The 22,023-nt window shown below is 47.5% G+C and overlaps 3 protein-coding genes and 1 pseudogene across 7 annotated transcripts in view; all 4 read right to left on the reverse strand.

The window, feature by feature from the left end:
* Window positions 1-22,023, reverse strand: part of LOC146010024 (uncharacterized) — a 437,588-nt gene that overhangs the window by 90,266 nt on the left and 325,299 nt on the right. The gene's annotated exons all lie outside the window — the stretch shown is intronic.
* Window positions 1-22,023, reverse strand: part of LOC146010018 (uncharacterized) — a 67,403-nt gene that overhangs the window by 21,756 nt on the left and 23,624 nt on the right. For all 5 annotated transcript variants that reach the window (XM_083150800.1, XM_083150799.1, XM_083150801.1 and 2 more), the window contains exons 8-11: window positions 19,279-19,418; window positions 8,357-8,437; window positions 4,592-4,703; window positions 7-146 (exon numbers count right to left, since the gene is read on the reverse strand). In XM_083150800.1, the coding sequence (XP_083006926.1) occupies window positions 7-146; window positions 4,592-4,703; window positions 8,357-8,437; window positions 19,279-19,418 (473 nt within the window). The remainder of the gene's footprint in view (window positions 1-6; window positions 147-4,591; window positions 4,704-8,356; window positions 8,438-19,278; window positions 19,419-22,023) is intronic.
* LOC146010108 (uncharacterized) lies at window positions 13,063-13,710 on the reverse strand. The gene has a single exon (XM_083151029.1). It carries the CDS (start codon window positions 13,708-13,710, stop codon window positions 13,063-13,065), a length of 648 nt encoding a protein of 215 aa, XP_083007155.1.
* LOC146012748 (U2 spliceosomal RNA) lies at window positions 14,459-14,565 on the reverse strand (annotated as a pseudogene).

The following is a 22,023-nucleotide window of genomic DNA, read 5'->3' on the forward strand; positions in this document are numbered from 1 at the left end:
ACCAACATCGGTGCCATCATTGAAACATTCCTCACTATCGGAGGGATCACGTGATGTATCTGCACTGCAATGGACTGAATGTATAGTTAGAGGAATGCGGTTTTCTTCTTGAGAACTTCCTGTGATGTCATCTTCGATTTTCAAATCTAAAAAAAAAAATAAAATAAAAAAAAATGAGATACCAGCGAGTTATACTCAGCGATAATTCCATTTCTTCTTAGAGATCCCAAGGCAGCCAAGACCTTGGGGCTTCATCCCTCTCCACGTCATTGGACAGGTGGATAATATTTCTAGGAACCTCCCCCTTCTGGTATAAAACCCTGCTCCTCCCCTTCCTCCTTGTCTTCTGAGTGTCTCCTTGATTAGGTCAAAGGAAAAACACTAAGAGGGGAGGGATTCTGGTGGCTGCCATGGGATCTGTAAGGAATGGAATTATTGCGGAGTATAATTTGATATATAAAACTCCTAAATTAAGAGAGGGTTCAAAAATAAGGGAAGTATGTATAGGTGTGAATTCATTATTTACTTGTAGTACATATACACGGGAGGGTGGACAATTAAATTATATATAACTCATAAATTTTGAAAAGGGGTTCGAAGAGAGGGAAGATAGATAGGTGATATTAATAACTTGTTCATTAATATTAAATATACGTTCGTTTTTAATATTTAGCTCTTAATTCAAATTTTCAATCTTTATACATATGAAAATAACGAGGAGGGAGGCACATGAATGAACAGCAAAACAGACATCATAACTGATGAGAGGTTTCAAACTTTGGGGCAGATGTATTAAGCTTTAACAAGAGATAAATGAAAGGGTGATAAGGAGAGATAAATGCCCAGCCAATCACCTGCTAACTGCCATGTTACAGGCTGTGTTTGAAAAAAGTCAGTAAGGAGCTGATTGGCTGGACATTTATCTCTCCTTATCACCCTTGCATTCATCTCTTGTTAAGGCTTAATACATCTGCCCCTTAAGGAGAAAAGATAGGTGCTATTATAGATATTAATAATTTATTAGACACTTAATTGAACCGGTCAAGAAATCTCCATAGTGTAGGGACGGAGTGGTCACCCCAAGTGCGCACCATAGCCAACCACTCATCTCTCAAACACAGAAGACTAGATGACCGAGTTCAATTATAAGGTTTCATTTAAGCCATCAGAATGTAAAGAATTTAATTTTAGAGTCCAAAAGACCTCTCGTTGGTATAACTTATTATATCATAGTGTTCATTCTAGCACCAGCCATTTGGATCGCTCTGGTGTGGAATTTTTAAATGATAAGATAAACTATGTCCCAAGAAACCCTTTATATTATTGCGACGATGTTCCATAAAGTGAACATGTAATGTTCTAGTGGTTCGTACAACATATGATAAATTGTACTCACATCTTAATAGATAGATGACATAAGCTGAGTCACAATTCATGAAGGATCCCAAATTGTGTGGTGTTTCCAATGGAGGGGGGAAAAAGGGAAGACAGAACCTGATAATGCTTGGCCATGATGCAGACCCTGAGGAACCTTCGATCGTGACAACTGACCAGTATATGATAATATGCATCTTTTAGGTGTAACGAGACCATGACGTCCATGATGGTCCTGAAGCCACCTCTGCTCTGTTTTATATGCAAGGCCGGAACTGTCTCTATGGCTTTCATGACTAATGACTGATCCACAATCTTCAGAAGCTCTCTTCGTCCTAAAGATGTTCTTGGCATTCTTGCCCTTATGAAGGAGGACTTTGCCCTCGGAACTTGACTGAATTCTATTTTGTAACCCTCGCTTATAATGCTCAGGACCGGTCTTGAATCGACTCTTCCCATTCTCTGTGAAACTGTAAAAGATGGGTTCCTACGCAAGGGCAACTGTGACCATCATTGTCTAGAGTTTCTTCTATAGGCTTTCCGAAAGGAAAAGGTTTTATCTTGAGAACCAGAAAATACTCTATCACAGGCCAAACAATTGATATTGGTATGTTTAGCATTCCCTAATAGCGATAATGTGGCAGGGAATGCTGGGAAGTGTAGTTTAATAAACGCTGGAGAGCCACGGGTTGGCCAGACCTGAGTTAGATGAATGGATGAAGAAATCCTTTGTATCCAAAATAAATTTTTGGATCTGCAAGGCCATAAGAGTTTTGGTTTTTAACTATGAAGGTGCTGTTTCTTCAGATGAAATATTTGACGATGATTTAGAAGAAATCTCTAGTGATGAATCATGAGAACTAAAAAGGAGGATACTAGAATGTTTAATATCAATATAGTAGAAAGTTGAAAAACATTTATTAAAGCACAAATTATAAAATATACGGGTGGATCCTGCAGAGTCTAGATCCAGAAAGGAATTCCTGGCGTCAATAGATCTGAAGGCCGCGTACAACCATATACCAGTCAGTCATGAAGACAGGAAGTTCCTACGATTCTGTATCCAGGACAGACACTACCAGTTACCGGCCTATCCCCTGTCCTAGGGACATTGCCAAGAGAGCAGCGTATTCCGAAGTGGCCATATCTAGATGATATCCTGACGGCAGCCGGTTCAGAAGAAGATATGAAAGCACCTAAGTTATCTAATACAGCTTCGTGGGTGGATCATAGACTGGGGAAAAGCCAGTTACATCCAACACAGAGCATCAATTCCTGGGTTTACAGATAGACACCAAGAAATTCATATAATCACTTTAAAAAAGTAAAGATTCTCAAGGTTCCAGGGTCAATCGGGGACCTTGACGAAGGAAGGGAAATATGACCTCTTCTATAGGTGTCATACCTTGGGCACAGTGGGAAATGACGAGTTTCCAGTGGAGTATTCCTCCATATACAAGAAGGAACTGTGGATGAGAAACTATGGCGAAATGAAGGTAAAGAAACCCCTAGACCGGTGGTAAAGAGAATTAGGTAACAGAGCTACATTTCTGGACCAATCTCAGTTTCTAGTCCTGACAACAGACACAAGTACATCAGGTTGTGGAGCGCACATTAGATATCAGACAGGATAGGAAGACCGCTCCTTAGAGGAACGTCTTATAGTGGCAAACTTAGGAAAGGCAGAGGATGTCTGGGGAGAAATAGGTTACTCCAAAGAACAGATCAAAAACTCATCTCAGGGTCGTTTCAGACGATGTTACGGTCATAGCACATTTGAACCATCAAGGGGGAACCAAAAGTAGGCCATTAATTGAGACAACAGCAAACATTATGTCCTGGGCAGAGGGAAAACGTGAAGTCTTTAGCTGCAGTATATGTTCTCGGAAGGGAGAAGACATCTGGAGACTTCCTCAGCAGAAGAAGAAATCTTCATGGAGAATGGGAATTGAGCATCTGCGTATTCCTACTGATTGTAAACAAGTTTGGGCAGCCTCACGTGGATCTGAAGGTACTCATGTCAACGAAAAGATGGACCTTTTATTCATGATATTGTTTCCCCAGAACGTCTGCAGTGGACACCTTCTCAGTTCAATGGAAGCTTCACCTAGTGTATGTGTTTCCCCCTTTTCCTCTGATAAGTCACATCCTGAAGAAGATGAGAGGATCAAGTGAAAGAGGTCCTCCACTTTTGGCCAATGACATCGTGGTTTGCCACAGCCTAGAAATTGCCAGCGCAAGAAGGAACCTTGGACATGATCCATCATTCCAGACCTTCTACATCAGGCCCTGGTCTACCATCCAGATCCAGCAGGAATATGTGTGAAGGCACTGAGACCAAAGGATTGTCAGATGAAGTAATCCAAGCTCTGTTACTCGCAGGAAAGCAAGAATAAAAGAGATTGATGCAGTGACAGAGAAGGGTGCAAGTTAAAATATTAGGGCAGTGACAGAGGAGAGGGCGGGATAAGAGATTAGGGCAGTGACAGAGGAGGGTGCGGGATAAGAGATTAGGGCAGTGACAGAGGAGGGTGCGGGATAAGAGATTAGGGCAGTGACAGAGGAGGGGGCGGGATAAGAGATTAGGGCAGTGACAGAGGAGGGTGCGGGATAAGAGATTAGGGCAGTGACAGAGGAGGGGGCGGGATAAGAGATTAGGGCAGTGACAGAGGAGGGGGCGGGATAAGAGATTAGGGCAGTGACAGAGGAGGGGGCGGGATAAGAGATTAGGGCAGTGACAGAGGAGGGGGCAGGATAAGAGATTAGGTCAGTGACAGAGGAGGGGGCGGGATAAGAGATTAGGTCAGTGACAGAGTAGGGGGCGGGATAAGAGATTAGGTCAGTGACAGAGGAGGGGGCGGGATAAGAGATTAGGTCAGTGACAGAGGAGGGGGCGGGATAAGAGATTAGGTCAGTGACAGAGGAGGGGGCGGGATAAGAGATTAGGGCAGTGACAGAGGAGGGGGCGGGATAAGAGATTAGGGGCAGTGACAGAGGAGGGTGACGGGATAAGAGATTAGGGCAGTGACAGAGGAGGGGGCGGGATAAGAGACTGATGTAGTGACTGCACATATGCAGCTCTTTGTATACGTAGGGGCAGATGTACTAAGCCTTGGAGAGCAACCAATCAGCTCCTGTCATTTATCAAACACATCCCATAACGTGGCAGCTAGGATCTGATTGGCTGGTACTATACCACTCCCCTTATATTACTCACCTGTGCTGATACCTGTAGGGATCTCCTCCTCCTTACACGGCTGATCTCCCCTCACATACGTCTCCTCTTCTCCTTCTAGGTTCTCCTCTTTAATATCAGTCAGAGCTTCCTCCTATTACCCCACAATACAATGAGATACAGGAGTAATGGTCAGTAATGCAGAATACACAGAAGTCTATCAGTAAGACGCACACAGCCGCTGTACAGCAGGAAGTCACTGGTGTGTGATGGGAGCTAATCTCTATCCATGTGATACATGTGCAATGACATGTATGATCTGTGCACATAACACGGGTCTATGTTACACATAATTACTATGTACAGGCTTTAGTAAAGGGGACATTGGTTTGCAGATTGGGGAAGAGATGGTATTTCCCTGTGTCTGGTTATTACTTAGGCCTAGGTCCTACCTGCTGCCACCGTCGGTCCTATCCCAGCTACAGCACCGGGGATCACATGCCTGTGTTCCCCTGTGGTAGACACCTGCCCCGGGGAGCGCTGTCACCTCGGGGAATATATTTCCCCGGAGTACGGCCATCGGCGTGGAGGACCTACATGACCGCCATATATCCATCAGCGTGATTCCTTGTAAGGGGATCAGTGGCAGTTTTACTACCGAACCTTCCATCATCCACCACCAACAGACCCCGGAGATCCTGACTCTCTGATATGTGATGTCGGGTGGAGTGGACGACGTGTAGTGTGACCTAGATCTAGTGCGTGACCTCCCAACATCGGTCCAGGTTCCAGTGAGCCTTTCATTCAGCCATCTGGGAGGTCCCGTGGGTCCTCTGCTTGCCCCTGCTAACATGTCCCGTAGTGTTATCCTTGTCTCCCCGGTGCCTCCTGTCCCTCCTCATCATACAGCCTTCCCTTTACTCATCTGTAAGGGGAATATTCTATTATCCATGATGCTGATATGGATGATGGAAACAAACTACTGTCAGCAATGCATTGGTGATGCAGGTGGCACCGTACAGCCTGGGGGGAAATGTACCAAGATGGGAGTTCTATTTCACAAGGGATGTTGCTATGGGAAACCAAGGTCCCTGTGTCAGTAATAGAGATAAGAGTGATGTCACTGTGACGCTCCCAGACCCCCTCACCTCCCCAGTCACGTCCCTGTGTCAGTAATAGAGATAAGAGTGATGTCCCTGTGATGCTCCCAGACCCCCTCACCTCCCCGGTCAGGTCCCTGTGTCAGTAATAGAGATAAGAGTGATGTCACTGTGACGCTCCCAGACCCCCTCACCTCCCCAGTCAGGTCCCTGTGTCAGTAATAGAGATAAGAGTGATGTCACTGTGACGCTCCCAGACCCCCTCACCTCCCCGGTCAGGTCCCTGTGTCAGTAATAGAGATAATAGTGATGTCACTGTGACGCTCCCAGACCCCCTCACCTCCCCGATCAGGTCCCTGTGTCAGTAATAAAGATAAGAGTGATGTCACCGTGACACTCCCAGACCCCCTCACCTCCCCGGTCAGGTCCCTGTGTCAGTAATAGAGATAAGAGTGATGTCACTGTGACGTTCCCAGACCCCCTCACCTCCCCAGTCAGGTCCCTGTGTCAGTAATAGAGATAAGAGTGATGTCACTGTGACGCTCCCAGACCCCCTCACCTCCCCAGTCAGGTCCCTGTGTCAGTAATAGAGATAAGTGTGACGTCACTGTGATGCTCCCAGACCCCCTCACCTCCCCGGTCAGGTCCCAGTGTCAGTAATAGAGATAAGAGTAATGTCACTGTGACGCTCCCAGACCCCCTCACCTCCCCGGTCAGGTCCCTGTGTCAGTAATAGAGATAAGAGTGATGTCACTGTGACGTTCCCAGACCCCCTCACCTCCCCAGTCAGGTCCCTGTGTCAGTAATAGAGATAAGTGTGACGTCACTGTGATGCTCCCAGACCCCCTCACCTCCCCGGTCAGGTCCCAGTGTCAGTAATAGAGATGGGTGATGTCACTGTGACGCTCCCAGACCCCCTCACCTCCCCAGTCAGGTCCCTGTGTCAGTAATAGAGATAAGTGTGACGTCACTGTGATGCTCCCAGATCCCCTCACCTCCCCAGTCAGGTCCCTGTGTCAGTAGTAGAGATGGGTGATGTCACTGTGACGCTCCCAGACCCCCTCACCTCCCCGGTCAGGTTCCTGTGTCAGTAATAGAGATAAGAGTGATGTCACTGTGACGCTCCCAGACCCCCTCACCTCCCCGGTCAGGTCCCCGTGTCAGTAATAGAGATAAGAGTGATGTCACTGTAACGCTCCCAGACCACCTCACCTCCCCAGTCAGGTCCCCGTGTCAGTAATAGAGATAAGAGTGATGTCACTGTGACGCTCCCAGACCCCCTCACCTCCCCGGTCAGGTCCCCGTGTTAATAATAGAGGTAAGAGTGATGTCACTGTGATGCTCCCAGACCCCCCTCACCTTCACGGTCAGGTCCCCGTGTCAGTAATAGAGGTAAGAGTGATGTCACTGTGACGCTCCCAGACCACCTCATCTCCCCAGTCAGGTCCCCGTGTCAGTAATAGAGATAAGAGTGATGTCACTGTGACGCTCCCAGATCCACTCACCTCCCCGGTCAGTAATAGAGATAAGAGTGATGTCACTGTGACGCTCCCAGACCCCCTCACCTCCCCAATCAGGTCCCTGTGTCAGTAATAGAGATAAGAGTGATGTCACTGTGACGCTCCCAGACCACCTCACCTCCCCAGTCAGGTCCCTGTGTCAGTAATAGAGATAAGAGTGACGTCACTGTGACGCTCCCAGACCCCCTCACCTCCCCGGTCAGGTCCCTGTGTCAGTAATAGAGATAAGAGTGATGTCACTGTGACGCTCCCAGACCCCCTCACCTCCCCGGTCAGGTCCCTGTGTCAGTAATAGAGATAAGAGTGATGTCACTGATGTTCCCAGACTCCCTCACCTCCCCAGTCAGGTCCCTGTGTCAGTAATAGAGATAAGAGTGATGTCACTGTGATGCTCCCAGACCCCCTCACCTCCCCAGTCAGGTCCCTGTGTCAGTAATAGAGATAAGTGTGACGTCACTGTGATGCTCCCAGATCCCCTCACCTCCCCAGTCAGGTCCCTGTGTCAGTAATAGAGATGGGTGATGTCACTGTGACGCTCCCAGACCCCCTCACCTCCCCAGCCAGGTCCCTGTGTCAGTAATAGAGATAAGAGTGATGTCACTGTGACGCTCCCAGACCCCCTCACCTCCCCAGTCAGGTCCCTGTGTCAGTAATAGAGATAAGAGTGATGTCACTGTGACGCTCCCAGATCCACTCACCTCCCCGGTCAGTAATAGAGATAAGAGTGATGTCACTGTGACACTCCCAGACCCCCCTCACCTCCCCAATCAGGTCCCTGTGTCAGTAATAGAGATAAGAGTGATGTCACTGTGACGCTCCCAGACCACCTCACCTCCCCAGTCAGGTCCCTGTGTCAGTAATAGAGATAAGAGTGACGTCACTGTGACGCTCCCAGACCCCCTCACCTCCCCAGTCAGGTCCCTGTGTCAGTAATAGAGATAAGAGTGATGTCACTGTGACGCTCCCAGACCACCTCACCTCCCCGGTCAGGTCCCTGTGTCAGTAATAGAGAGAAGAGTGATGTCACTGTGACGCTCCCAGACCCCCTCACCTCCCCGGTCAGGTCCCTGTGTCAGTAATAGAGATAAGAGTGATGTCACTGTGACGCTCCCAGACCCCCTCACCTCCCCAGTCAGGTCCCTGTGTCAGTAATAGAGATAAGTGTGATGTCACATGTGACCTCTGACCTTGTATATGAGCGTTTCCATGATGGCGTCTCTACAGTCCTCTGTGTAACGTCTCTGTGCGCGTCTCGCAGCGTAATCCCTCTGCCAATAGGGGAGAATAAACACACATGTAACCGGAAGCAAAAGAACGGAGCCATAGCACAATGTGCATAAAGTGACAATAAGCAGCACAAAGTCCCCTAATACCGGGAACACGACCCCCCCACGCTGCATTCTGTAGTAGGGTAGAGGGACTATGGCCGGCGCTAGCGTCCAGTGAGGATGCAATAATACCAGAGATACCCCCATTAGGATTAATAACGTATGTACCAATAATTACAAGACATAAATGTAAACATGTTTTTTTGATTGAAAAGGCAAATCTTTATTGTACATAAAGAAAGCAAAAAACAGACGGTAACATTTAGACATATATACTGTGTCGCAGCACAGCCAAGACACAGCACACATGCAAAACTGTATAGTACATTTCATGAAATACAGTATAAGAAATCAATACCATAAGACATGCTATGCACTATGCATTCTAACCTTAAACAACCATGGACTATGGATAAGACTATGGGTGGAGGGGAGGGGGAGTCACGTTGCCCGAAGCTTTACCAGACAGACACATAAAAGGGGAGGGCAATAAATAGACAGGACATCAATAAAACAACGGACATCGTGAAATGGGGGAGCGGGGCCACGTCACAGTTCTTATCACTCAGTTCAATGGGGAAAGGGCCAGAAGAAGGGGGGGTTAGTCCTCTTCTTCCTCAGGGCTATCCCGGATGGAGTAGTCTCTGAGCAGGCTGTGGATCAGCCTGCGGCAGTCCTGCACGGACATCCTCTCCCTCCTCAGGATGAGGCGATTCCTGGCAAACCACACAGTGTCCTTAAAGCAGTTTATAAGGTGCCAGGCTTCCTGGGTCGCCCCAACAGTGTGTGTGCCGGGGAACAGTCCATAAAGCACCGAATAGTACGATAGGTGGCTCCTGGGCACACAGTCCTTAAACTCAGTCTCTAGGGCATCCAGCAGCAACTGTGCGTAGGTGCAGTCCCAGAAGAGGTGCATAGATGTTTCCTCACGAACGAGGCACCAGGGACAATGTCTGTACCTACACAAGTTTCGGGAGTGCATGAATGACCGGTGAGGCAAGCCTCCCTGGATGGCCATCCATGACAAGTCTTTATGTCTATTACTCAGTCTCTTGGATGCCACGTACTCCCAGACAAACTTAACAGTTGCCGCCGGGAGCCCTGGGATTGATTCCATAGTGTCTCTGGCTCTGATGAGCTTGTGGACAGTTTTTGGCTTCCACAAGTCGGGTTTCAATCCCTCCAGTTGGTGTTCCCTCACAAACTTGGACACGTCCAGGTAGAACCACGGAGTTGTCCAGTTGTAAGGGATGGAGCTGTCCCACTTGTCCCATTTAAGGGTCCTCCACAATGGTAGGAGGAAGAAGCGGGACATGGAGTTCCCCGCAGAGCCGGCACAATTGTCAATCAAAGTTCTGCGGATGCAAGTACATACAAAGAAGGCTCTCAGCATAGTTGGAATGTCTGGAATGCCTTTGCCACCTTTGAGGGGATCCTTGTACATAATGCTCCGCTTCACTCTGTCCATTTTGGAGCCCCAGATGAAGTGGAAAGTGGCCTGGGTAATGGCCTTGCAGACCGCAGTTGGCGGCGGCCATGCCTGGGCTGTGTACTGCAGGATGGGAAGGATCTCGTTCCGCAGCACAAGGGCTTTCCCCTCAATGGAAAGGTCTCTGAGGCTCCACAGTCCAATTTTCTGTCTCACTGTCGCAAGTTTCTCATCCCAGCACTTCCGGGCGGCTCCATCATCACCGAACCAGACCCCCAGAATTTTGATGAGGTCCGGTTTGACGGTAAATGGGAAAGGAGCCGAGGATGACAGATGCCAGTTTCCGAAGAGCATGGCCTCTGACTTCCCGCAGTTGACTTTTGCCCCCGAAGCACGGCCGAAGTCCTCACAGGTCTGGACGAGTGCTGCCACCGAGCGTTGGTCCGCACAGAAGACAGTGACGTCGTCCATGTACAGCGAGCACTTGGCCACTGGGTGGTCTGGACCTGGTGCGGTGATCCCTCTAATCTCTGGATTCTGTCTGATGGATAGGGCCAGGAGCTCTATAACACAAACAAAAAGAAGAGGTGAAAGAGGGCAGCCTTGTCTGACCCCAGAGAGAACAGGAAAGGGGTCAGTCTTCCAGCCGTTCACCAACACCGTGCTGTGGATATCAAGGTACATAAGGTTAACATACGAACAAAACAATTCACCAAGACCAAATTTTCGCAGCACCTTACCCATCAGCTCATGAGAGACACGGTCAAAGGCCTTTTCCTGATCAAGACTGATCAGGGCCGTGCGCACATTACGATCTTTCACGTAATGGACCGTGTCCCTAAAGAGGGCAAGGCTGTCTGCGATCCTGCGGCCTGGTATACCACAGGTCTGATCCGGATGAACAATCTGTCCGATGCCAGCCTTCAGCCTATTGGCCAGTACCTTGGCGAGGATCTTGTAGTCCACGTTCAGAAGAGAGATGGGCCTCCAATTTTTCAGCTCACATCTCTACCCCTTCCGCTTATACAAGATCGTGATCATCCCTTCCCTCAGCGAAGGAGGCATTTTTCCCTCCACCACCATCTCCTCATACAGCTCGAGCAGGTCCGGGCCGATTAGATCCCACAGCGCTACATAGAGCTCAGCTGGGAGACCATCGTTACCTGGAGTCCTGCCTTGCCTAAAGGATTTGGTGGCAGAGAATACCTCCTCCAGCGTCAGGGGAGCGTCCAGTGCCGATCTGCCTGCAGGATCAATAGGGTTAGTGATACCTGACAGGAACTTGTCGGCCATGTCATTGTCAGTCGTCTTAGGGGAGTAGAGGTCGCTGTAGTAGTCGCGGACGACCTTCATCACGCCCTCCTTCCCCTGTCTGGGAATGCCATTCTCATCTCGCAGCTCGGTCAGGGGCGTGTGGCCAGAGTGGAGTTTCCTGAAAAAGAAAGAAGAACACTTCTCACCCTTGGAACGGAAGACGATACGTCTGGACTCCTCCTCAAAGTGCCTTTTCAGGCTCTTTTTGGTCTCATCCAGGTCGTCCTTCACGTCCCAGCCGCACCGCTGGAGGTCCACCAGGGACTGGAGCTCACGCTGCAGATTTCTGAGGTTCCTCTTACGGTCGCATGCCTGGATACGCCCTTTGACCTGAAAGAAACTGCGGATGTTAGATTTGGCATATTCCCGCCAGTCAGACATACAGTCAAAGTAACATTTGTCATTTTTCCATGTGATGTAGGCATCCTTAAGCTCAGCCAATACCTCCTCCCTTTCCAGCAGGGCACAGTTCAACTTCCAGGAGCCTGGGCCAGATGGAAAACCATGGCCCAGAATTCCTTGGAAGAGAATGACCCTGTGGTCAGAGAAGAAGCAGGGAACCATAGAATGCCTAACCTGCTGCACTGCCCGGGAGGTAAACACAAAGTCAATGCGGGAACGCACAGAGCCATCGGGGCGGCTCCACGTGAAATTCACGGAGCCGGCCCCCATGGAGCCCACAGCTTCCCGCAGTGATGCTTCGGCCACTATTTCCCGGAGCAGATTGGACGTGATGTCCAGCTTCGCAGAGTTGCAGGTGCTTCATCCATCCCCTTCGATCGGGCAGTTGAAGTCTCCAGCCATCACTACAGCCCTGGTGGTGGCGAGCTGGGTCCGCAGGGTCTGGAATAGTTCCAAACGCTCATTCTTGATAGGTGAAGCGTACACGCAGATAAGCCTGATAGGCTCACCTGCCCAGGAGCCGTCTACGACAATTAGTCTGCCGCAGACAAGCTCCTGAACAGAATCCAGCATGAAGAGGCTCCCCCTGATCAGAATGGCTACCCCTGCAGTCTTACACTGACCTCCACCGGACCAGTAGGACGGGCCATGGGACCACTGCCGGGCCAGGTGCCTGTAGGACCTGGAGAAAGGGAGAGAGCATTCCTGCAACATATACACATCACATTTCTGAATGTCAAGGAAAGTAAAAACAGACTGTCTCCTAGCCTTATCCTTAATGCTCCTCACATTAATGGTAAGAATATTAAAAGCTACCATCTGTTAAGAGAAAAGGCAGGTTAGGTTACGATACATTTACGTTACCACTCCCATCTGGGGGCGCAGCGTCCGGCTCTGCAGCTGGATCTCCTTCATGGGTTGGTTCCGTAATGCCTAGCAGCTGGTCGATGTCGCTGTCACAGACGAGTTCAGTTTCCCCGAACTCATCGTAACATTCCACCAAGGCCGCCATCTCCTCCTCGAGGGTGGGGGCGGGCTGGGGTGGCTCCACCAACTCAACTGCTGCCTTTTTGGAAGTTTCCGGGTCGGCAGCTGGGCTCTCCAACACCTTCCTCTTCCGTCTCAGCGTGGTCGGACCTGCAGAGGCAAGGGGTGGAAACTCCTCCTCGGAGAGGAGGGACAGGAGGGAAGAGGGGTGGGTTGGGCAAGAGGTCGGGAGGGTGAGGGAGGGGGGTGAGCAGCAGTGGAGGGGGGTGCTGTCACAGAGGGAGGTAGGGGAGGAGGGGTGGGGATGACAGGGGCAGAGGAGGGTTTATTACCACCTTGTTTCTGCGGCTTCGGCTTTGGCTGCTTCTGTACCGGCTGGGGAGGCACCATGGGGGTAGCTCCCTTCACTGCTGCGGCGTAGGACCTCGCTCTGTCAGGGCATGCCTTGTAGAGGTGGTCTCCTTTGCCGCACAGGTTGCAGGCGAGCCACGTGACAGAACTTGCATGCCGAGACCTTGCACTCTCTTCCCACGTGGTCTTTCCCACTGCACTTTCGACAGGTGCGTGGTTGATCCGCATAGTAGATGAGTCCAGCGGTTCCCCCCAGGGAGAAGCACTGTTTGAGGTGCTTGACTCCGTCTGGGCACGAAGTGTCCTTGTGGAGCCTGACCACCACCGACCACTTTCCGTCCCAGAGCCCGTTGCTCAGCAGGACCCTTGTGGGGTCCCTGATGACCGTGCAGGATCTGCTCAGGAACGTGACGATGTCTTTGGCAGGCACATGTGGACTTCGCATTGAAACCATCAACCGCCTCTCCTCCCTTTGAATAGGGCAGTTGCCCACAAAGCGAGAGAGAGGGGAATCAGGCTTCGCCACTTTCACCGCCTCCCAATACCTCTTGCAGATGGCAATGGTGGCGAAGGTGACGTAAAAGATCCCCTTGATGAAGGTCTGGGTGCTGAGGACTTCAGGGGCCGAGAATCCTTGGTCCAGGACCATCATCTTGCCGAATTGCACCAGCGAAAGGTCCGGCACCTGTCCGTCCACCTCCTTCAGCTTCATCACCACGGTCTGCCTCATCCAGGGTTCCAGGGCTGGGGTAGCCTTGGATCAATCCCTGCCGGGCACCGCTGGTGGTGTTGCAGAAGGGGGGCAGGAGCTGGGGCCGGCCACCTCTGCTGGAGTTTCGGCCGGGGACTTGCCCTTCTTCCCGGCGAGGGGGGCTGGAGCGGAGGCTGTGGCCATCCTTCCGGCTTCTCGGGGCAAAAAGGGTCTTTTCCGGGACCCCGGCAGGGGGGGAAGGAGGAGATCTCTTCAGGGGGCAGAGCAACACAAGTCTAACCCTCCAAGGTGGCTAGAGAGCGATGCACGGCTTCAGAGGGCAGAGCAAAGCAAGTCTAACCCTCCACGGAGGCTGGGGAGCGTTGCAGAGCTTCAGAGGGCAGAGCAGGCAAGTCTGACCCTCAGCGGCAGCTCCGGAGCGGTGGAGGCTTCAGAGGGCAGAGCAGGCAAGGCTGACCCTCCGAGGCAGGTCGGGAGCGCTGCAAGGCTTCGAGAGGGCAGAGCAAACAAGTCTGCCTCTCCCAGGTGGCTAGGGTGCGTTGTGTGTCCCTCCTCAGGCGAAATCCTCCTCTCCTCGTAGTCCGGGGCGGAGCTTCTTCCTCGGCGTCAAGAGGCGGAGGGGTCGGCGGTCGCTTCGGAGGGCAGAGCAGAGCAAGTCTGACCCTCAGTCTTCTCCGGCTTCTCCCTCTTCAGCGATGTCTTCTCCTCCTCGCAGTCTCGACGTCTTCGTTCTTTCGCTCTTCTCGGCCCGGCAGCGGTAGCCCTGAGAAGGACCGTTGTCGGTCCAAGAAACAAGGAGCAGAGCTGCCTCTCAGAATAACCTGATAAGAACAGATACTACACTTGATCTTAGCCAAAAGGCCGAGAAGCGCCAAGGTGAAAATCAGCAATGGAACCATCAGTACAGAACTCTTCCGTAAACCTACTGACCGCAACACCACCTTACATGCGACTAGCTTCCATCCCCACAAGCTTAAATTTTCTCTCACATATTCGCAATTTTTAAGGGCAATAAGGATCTGTTCAGATCGCACAGTGGCTGAGGCACACATTGATCGCATGATCAATGATTTTCTGATGAGACACAACTGACCCAAGCCAAGAACAAAGCATTAAGATGCCAACGACAGGACACACTGTGCTCCACTAAAAAGAACAAAAGATTAGAGAATTGTTTCCCATGGGTTAACCACCATAATGTAGCGAGCAGGGAGATCCTGAACATTTCCAGAGACCTGTGGACCATTGTCGGCACCGACCCTGACCTACAACTGAGTAACAAAAGACTCATGCCCTGCTATACCCGAGGCAAAAATATCAGGGATTGGGTTATGAAAACCGGTATTAGTGGCCTTGACAGTGCCCAATCTGTACAAACTGGCTTCCTACAACGTAAATTGGGTTGCTACCGCTGCCTTAATTGTGCGGTTTGTACATTTTTAAATACTGGCAGAAGCTTCCCACATCCCCTGACTGGCCGCCGCATTAACATCAAACACCGAGTAACCTGTACCACACGGTTCATTATCTATTTAATAATGTGTCCGTGCAGACTTGGTTACGTCGGTAAAACCGACCGCACCTTGCGCGAACGGATCGCTGGCCATAAGTCCACCATACGAGCGGCATTGTCAAGTGGCCATAGTGACCAGCCTGTAGCCAGACACTTTCTCACAGCTGGCCACAATATACCACAATTGCGATATACCATCATTGACCATGAGCCTTCCAAGACACGGGGGGGGGGGGGTGACAGATCCTTACGCCTCTCACAGAAAGAGGCAAGGTGGATACATGAGCTAGGGACTCTGGCACCCGTGGGACTCAATGAGACGGCTGGCCTACACTGCTTTTTGTAATTACTGCACTTTGCACACATGATTTCGCGCACGATTGACACAGACGTGTCAACCTTCCCAGTAGTCGTGCCTCAACTGTCAGCAACAGTTCGCGCAGTACACTACATGCACACATCTCAGCATTAACGACCACCTTTATTCATTATACACCATGTGCAACATGTTTTACTATGTGCATTATATTGTTTGTTTATCGGTATGAGAAATGTTATTTTGTGTACTATTTTGCATGATTTACAGCATCCGTATTTTATCTCACTTGTATATGTCTTATATGTTTTGTTTCACAACAGGTTGTGGATTATCTTTTGTATCACTGATTGGTACGCATTTGTGTTTGAGCGGTTGCCTTGACAACCGGAGCGGGATGATGGCGTCATTGGTGGGCCCGTCACTCGGGACCGGGGCTGCCGGGCAGCCGCATGTGGTGTGGTGTTTTGTTATAAAGGTATGTTCATTTGTGCTTGTCTGTATCCTGATGAAGATGCAATAAAAGCATCGAAAACGTTTGATCACTGCAACAGCATTGTCATACTTTATTTCAACAGACTCCGGGTGCCGCCTGTCTTCTATTGTATTTGGGTTACCGAGGTAACGTTTGGCCTGGCACCGGAGAAAGATATATCCGGCATTGGGACGTGCAGCCCTTCAAGACTGTATATATGTATATATATATATATATATATATATACACATATATATACATACACACACACACACACACACACACACACACACACATACATACATACAGAGTACCACAACACTCATCATCCCTGCGAATGGGGTACAAGCAGCACTCGCCATTCCCAGGTTGGGGTGAAGTGGCCTGTGACCACATGCTCTAATAAATATATATATATATATATATATATATATATATATATATATATATATATATATATATATATATATATATATATATATATATATTTTTTTTTTTTTTTTTTTTCCACGTTTGGCCGGCACTCCCTTGACCTCAGCAACTTACTTGCCCGATGCCATCCGATAGGTCCCCGTCAGCATGGCGGGTACAATTGTATATCATACATGCACGGCGGCACTCTCAGACGAAATGATGGCAATGACACGGCTGTCTAGTGTCCAATGTTTCAGTGCTGTGTGCACTGTTATCAAGGTTACACTGTTCTTGATAACAGTGCACACAGCACTGAAATGTTGGACACTAGACAGCCGTGTCATGGTCATCATTTCGTCTGAGAGTGCCGCCATGCATGTATGATATATATATATATAGAGCGAGAAACAGAAAAGTGCGCCCCTAATTGGAAGTATCCACCACCAAATATCCGAAAATAGACCACAGAAATAGCAGCCAAATTACTGTACAACAATTTAATACAATTTTTTTTTAGAAAGACAATAAAACACTTTTTCATCTGTGTCGAGTCATAAATTCAATTCGGTCAATGCAAGGAAAAACCCAACGCGTTTCGTCGATAACGACTTCCTCAGGGGTAACTATCCGTAGGCAATTTAAACTTGAATGCAAGTGTTTTTAACTCCAGATGTCAAAAAGTTTTTCGACCCAATGTGAACAGGGTATAAGACTAGATCCTCAGAAGATCTTAATCTTGATGCGTAACTGCATCTAAAACATAATCAATTTCCATATAAGACCCTTTTGTAAGAAGGGGAAAATCCGGAAAGAATTCAAACTAACCGTTTCCTATTGTATCAACAGGTTCCTCAAATGCAGAGCTCAGCAGGCATATGGTGGACCAAACTACAGGTATTGTAGTCCATGTGATTGCGTACTAAGGTTGTTCCCTTCCTTTTTTTTATATAGACTTAATAAAATCATGTATATATTTTTTATAAAATCGCTCCCTTTGTTTATTAGTCAAATTGTTTCGTTAGTTGTCCAGTCAACTAATTGGGAGCTGCTGTATCCTATGAAGGCACTTCATTAGAATACGGTGTTGTCTCATATACCCCTTTCACACAGCACTTGTAAGACGGTATATTGCATTTTTTTTCACATTTCAACACGTTTAAGGCTGCAGTGGGAAAGCGCCAGAGTTCATTTACCGGTTAAAGATAACCGGTATTTCAAAACGTTTAAAAAGCAGAGTCCTACACGTTTCAGAGCCATTTTTTTCTGCAGTGAGAATTGCTCTGAAACGGTATTTAGTAAAAACAACAGATTACAGACCTGTGATAGGCTGGCCCCTGCGTTCTGCCTTGAAACATGTTGAGAGGATTAAAACGGGTTGACTGATGTGAATGGTATTTAAAACATTAATCTACTGCAATGTCAAGGCTCAGACCAGTTTAAAAATACTGTTTTTTAAAACGTTTAGGCAGTGTGAAAGCGGTAATAGATAGACTGCCGTTTGGACCCTTAAAGGTTTGATCCCGACGCTCAGTCTAATCTTGTGACATCTCCCATTGCTCCTGATATATATATATATAGATATATATATATATATATATACATATATACACACACATACATACAGTATATAATAAATTACATAATGATATGACCACAGCTCGATACATTCAGGTGATCTGCTGATGTATCATATCAATGCCAACATTTTTTCTTATGTTCAGAGTATTACAGCAAACAGTTCCATTTCCCTCATCCCCTGGGTATTACATTACAACTGTGTGTGTAATGTCTAATAAGATTAGCTTTCTGTGTATAACATTTCCCACACTCAGAACATGCATACGGCTTCTCCCCTGTGTGAGTACTCTGATGGTTAACAAGAGCACCTTTCACTGCAAAACATTTCCCTCATGGAAACGGCTTCGCTCTTCTGTTGTGCTGATGTCTCTTAAGTTCTGATTTATGTAGAAAAAATTTCCCACACTCAGAACATGAAAACGGTTTCTCCCCCGGGTGGCTTAGCTGATGTCTATTAAGGCCTAGTTTATTTGAAAAACATTTCCCACACTCAGAGCATGAATACGGCTTATCCCCTGTGTGAGTTCTATGATGCCTCCTAAAATCTTTTTTTTGTGCAAAAAATTTCCCACACTCAGAACATGGAAATGGCTTCTCACCTGTGTGAGTTATCTGATGTTTTACAAAATCTCCTTTCAAAGCAAAACATTTCTCGCACTCGGAACATGAAAATGGCTTCTCCCCTGTGTGAGTTCTCTGATGTAGGACAAGACATGATTTTTGTGTAAAACATTTTCCACACTCAGAACATGGAAATGGTTTCTCACTTGTGTGGGTTCTCTGATGTATAACCAGACTTGTTTTCCTGGTAAAACTTTTTCCACATTCAGAGCATGCAAATGGGTTCTCACCTGTGTGACTTCTCTGATGTATAACAAGTTGCGACTTATGGGTAAAACATATCCCACACTCAGAACATGGAAATGGCTTCTCCCCTGTGTGAGTTCTCTGATGTCTAACAAAATTAGATTTCCGTGTAGAACATTTTCCACATTCAGAGCATGCAAATGGGTTCTCACCTGTGTGACTTCTCTGATGTATAACAAGTTGTGAGTTATGGGTAAAACATATCCCACACTCAGAACATGGAAATGGCTTCTCCCCTGTGTGAGTTCTCTGATGTCTAACAAAATTAGATTTCTGTGTAAAACATTTCCCACACTCAGAGCATGTAAACGGCTTCTCCCCTGTGTGAGTTCTCCGATGTGCAACTAACTGTGAATTACATGGAAAACACTTATCACATTCACAACAGGCAAATATTTTGCGAGATGTACTAGGTATACCAACATCGGAGTCATCAGTGGAACATTCCTCACTATCGGAGGGATCACGTGATGTATCTGCACTGCGATGGACTGAATGTATAGTTAGAGGAATGCGGTTTTCTTCTTGAGAACTTCCTGTGATGTCATCTTCGATTTTCAAATCTTAAAAAAAAAAAGTCAGTTATTCCTGAAACATATGCACGGAAATAGCTCTCTTCTCTTTACATAAGCAAGCATTTCCAGAGACCCCGTCCCACTGACAACTGGTCGCCCCTGCAATGAAGGGGTTAATCCCTGTGCTGCGGCGCCATCTTTACATGAAAGTGGGCACTAGACATGTTTAGAATGTTTTACCATATGTAGTGCTGTATGCACAGTTGTGGGATTACATACGTCACTGTATAAACACCTAGGAGTACTGCACAAAGCATATATTTATATAATAGTAATGAGATACCAGCGAGTTATACTCAGCGATACTTCCATTTCTTCTTAGAGATCCCAAGGCAGCCAAGACCTTGGGGATTCATCCCTCTCAGCATAGTTAGACAGGGGGATATTTCTAGGGACCTCCCCCTTCTGGTATAACACCCTGCTCCTCCCCTTCCTCCTTGTCTATTGAGTGTCTCCTTGATTAGGTCCCGGGAAAAACACTAAGAGGGGAGGGATTCAGGTGGCTGCCATGGGATCTGTAAGGAATGGAATTGTCGCTGAGTATAACTCACTGTTTTCTTGTATAATCCCCATGGCAGCCAACACCTTGGGACATACCAGAGGAGAATAGAGGGAGAGACAACAATTGTGGTAATAGTTTTAATCATTAAGGACTCTGCAGGAAATTGGGATTGTGATACATTGAAAGCATGATGTTTGGGGAGGTCTGACTAGAAGACCATGTGGTCGCGTCACAAATGTCCTTGACAGAAGCTGTAGCCTTCCTGGCCCAGGAATGCCCTAGTACAGGTGCCCTACGGATACGCTGAATCTCTTTACCTTCCATCCTGTAGATGCATGTGATCAATTCTCTCATCCATCTGGATATTGTCTGCTTGGTAGGGGCGAAACCCTTCCTTACGCCTTCTGGTACCACTAACAGGTTTTTGGATTTTCTGATTTCTTTCAGTCTAACCAAGGCAATAGTAATTCCTCTCACTAAATCCAGTTTATGCCATAATTCTTCTTTCTCATCTTTAGGATTAGGGAAGAAGGCAGGTAACGAAATCTCCTGGTTGAGGTGAAACAATGGAACCACCTTGGGCAGAAAGTCAGGATTGGTCCTTAATACAATTCTATCAGGATGTATCTTCAGATCTGGTTCTTCCATCCCAAGAGCTTGTATCTCGCTTACTCTCCATGCGGAGGTTAGAGCCACCAGAATAACCATTTCCCAGGTTAGATATTTCAGGGAAATTTCAGATAATTCTCTCATCAAGGCATTCAGTACTAAGTTCAAGTCCCAAGGGGCCACTAGCAACTTAACGGAAGGCCGTAACCATTTATTGGCGCTATAAAATCTTCCAATCAGATCTTCTGCCAACTTTCTGTTCAGATGGATGCTCAATGCAGATATTTGTCCCTTGAGAGTAGAGGTAGCTAGACCGGCAAATATACCCTTACACAAGATCTGCAAAACTGGAGCTGTATCAGGTATTAACCTGTCAGATATATAATAGGTGGCACCAAATGGTGGAGAAATTAAATGTACTTTAACCCCTTCCCGACATTTGACGTACATTTACGTCATGGTCGGGAAGTACTTCCCGACACATGACGTAAATGTACGTCATGACTTCAAAGTGTCACCGCGTCTAGGGACGCGGTGACAGAGGGACGATGTCTGCTGTCCCTGAAAGCAGACATCTTCCCTCATTGCCCAGGGGGGGCAGCGATGCCCCCCGCCATGGGCGATCGCTGCGATTGGCTGTTCAAACGTGAACAGCCAAAAGCAGCGTTTACCGTGTGATGTGCATCATTTTGACTCTGCTGCCCCCTAGTGTCCAAAAAAATTAAAAGCAGGTTGAAATAATGATGTAATAATAAAGTATAGATATGGTCTTTGTTAGTTATTAACTATTTTGAGTGGTATGATTATTTGTCTCACAAGCAGAAAATGTAACATTTTGCAAATTGCAAAATGTTCATTTTTTTTTACGACATTTTGGTATTTTTCACAAAAAAAAAATAAACTGCATCAACCAAAATTTATCACGAACTTGAAGTACAATGTGTCACGGGAAAACAATCTCAAAATCACTGGGATAAGTAAAAGCAAAAAAAAGTTATCCCCACTTAAGTGATACCTGTCAGATTTGAAAAAAAGGCCTCTGTCAGGAAAGCAAAAACATGCTGCGTCGGTAAGGGGTTAACAGGACATCAGATATAAACGTTTACCCACATATGTTACACAAACATCACTGACAGAAATTAAACTAACATTTTTCAAACTGGATTCAAATGTGATTTTAAAACACTCCATTTCTTTCTTTGAGCACAATATATGTATATACGTTTGTATGTAAAAGTTTTTAACCCCTATTTTTCTCTGCAAACCATAATTCCCGTACAATAAATTTGGGAATATTTAACGATAAAACATTAAAGGTTATATTTTATGATTCCTTATTTTCTCAGTGCGTTCCCCACATAGCAGTCCCTTTTCTCCTAAAAATACTGTATACCCGACTGCTGGGAACAGCACCCCCTCCACCGAACATAATATTTGGGGCTCTTTCTAAAATCATTACATTCATTTGGTGTGCAGCTGTGC

Source organism: Crinia signifera, chromosome 6 (assembly GCF_055691185.1).
Source record: "Crinia signifera chromosome 6, ASM5569118v1, whole genome shotgun sequence".
Taxonomy (NCBI): domain Eukaryota; kingdom Metazoa; phylum Chordata; class Amphibia; order Anura; family Myobatrachidae; genus Crinia; species Crinia signifera.

What these genes read in the sequence shown, in the direction of transcription:
- LOC146010108 (XM_083151029.1), bottom strand. Translation starts at nt 13,710, where the DNA reads ATGAGGCAGACCGTGGTGATGAAGCTGAAGGAGGTGGACGGACAGGTG.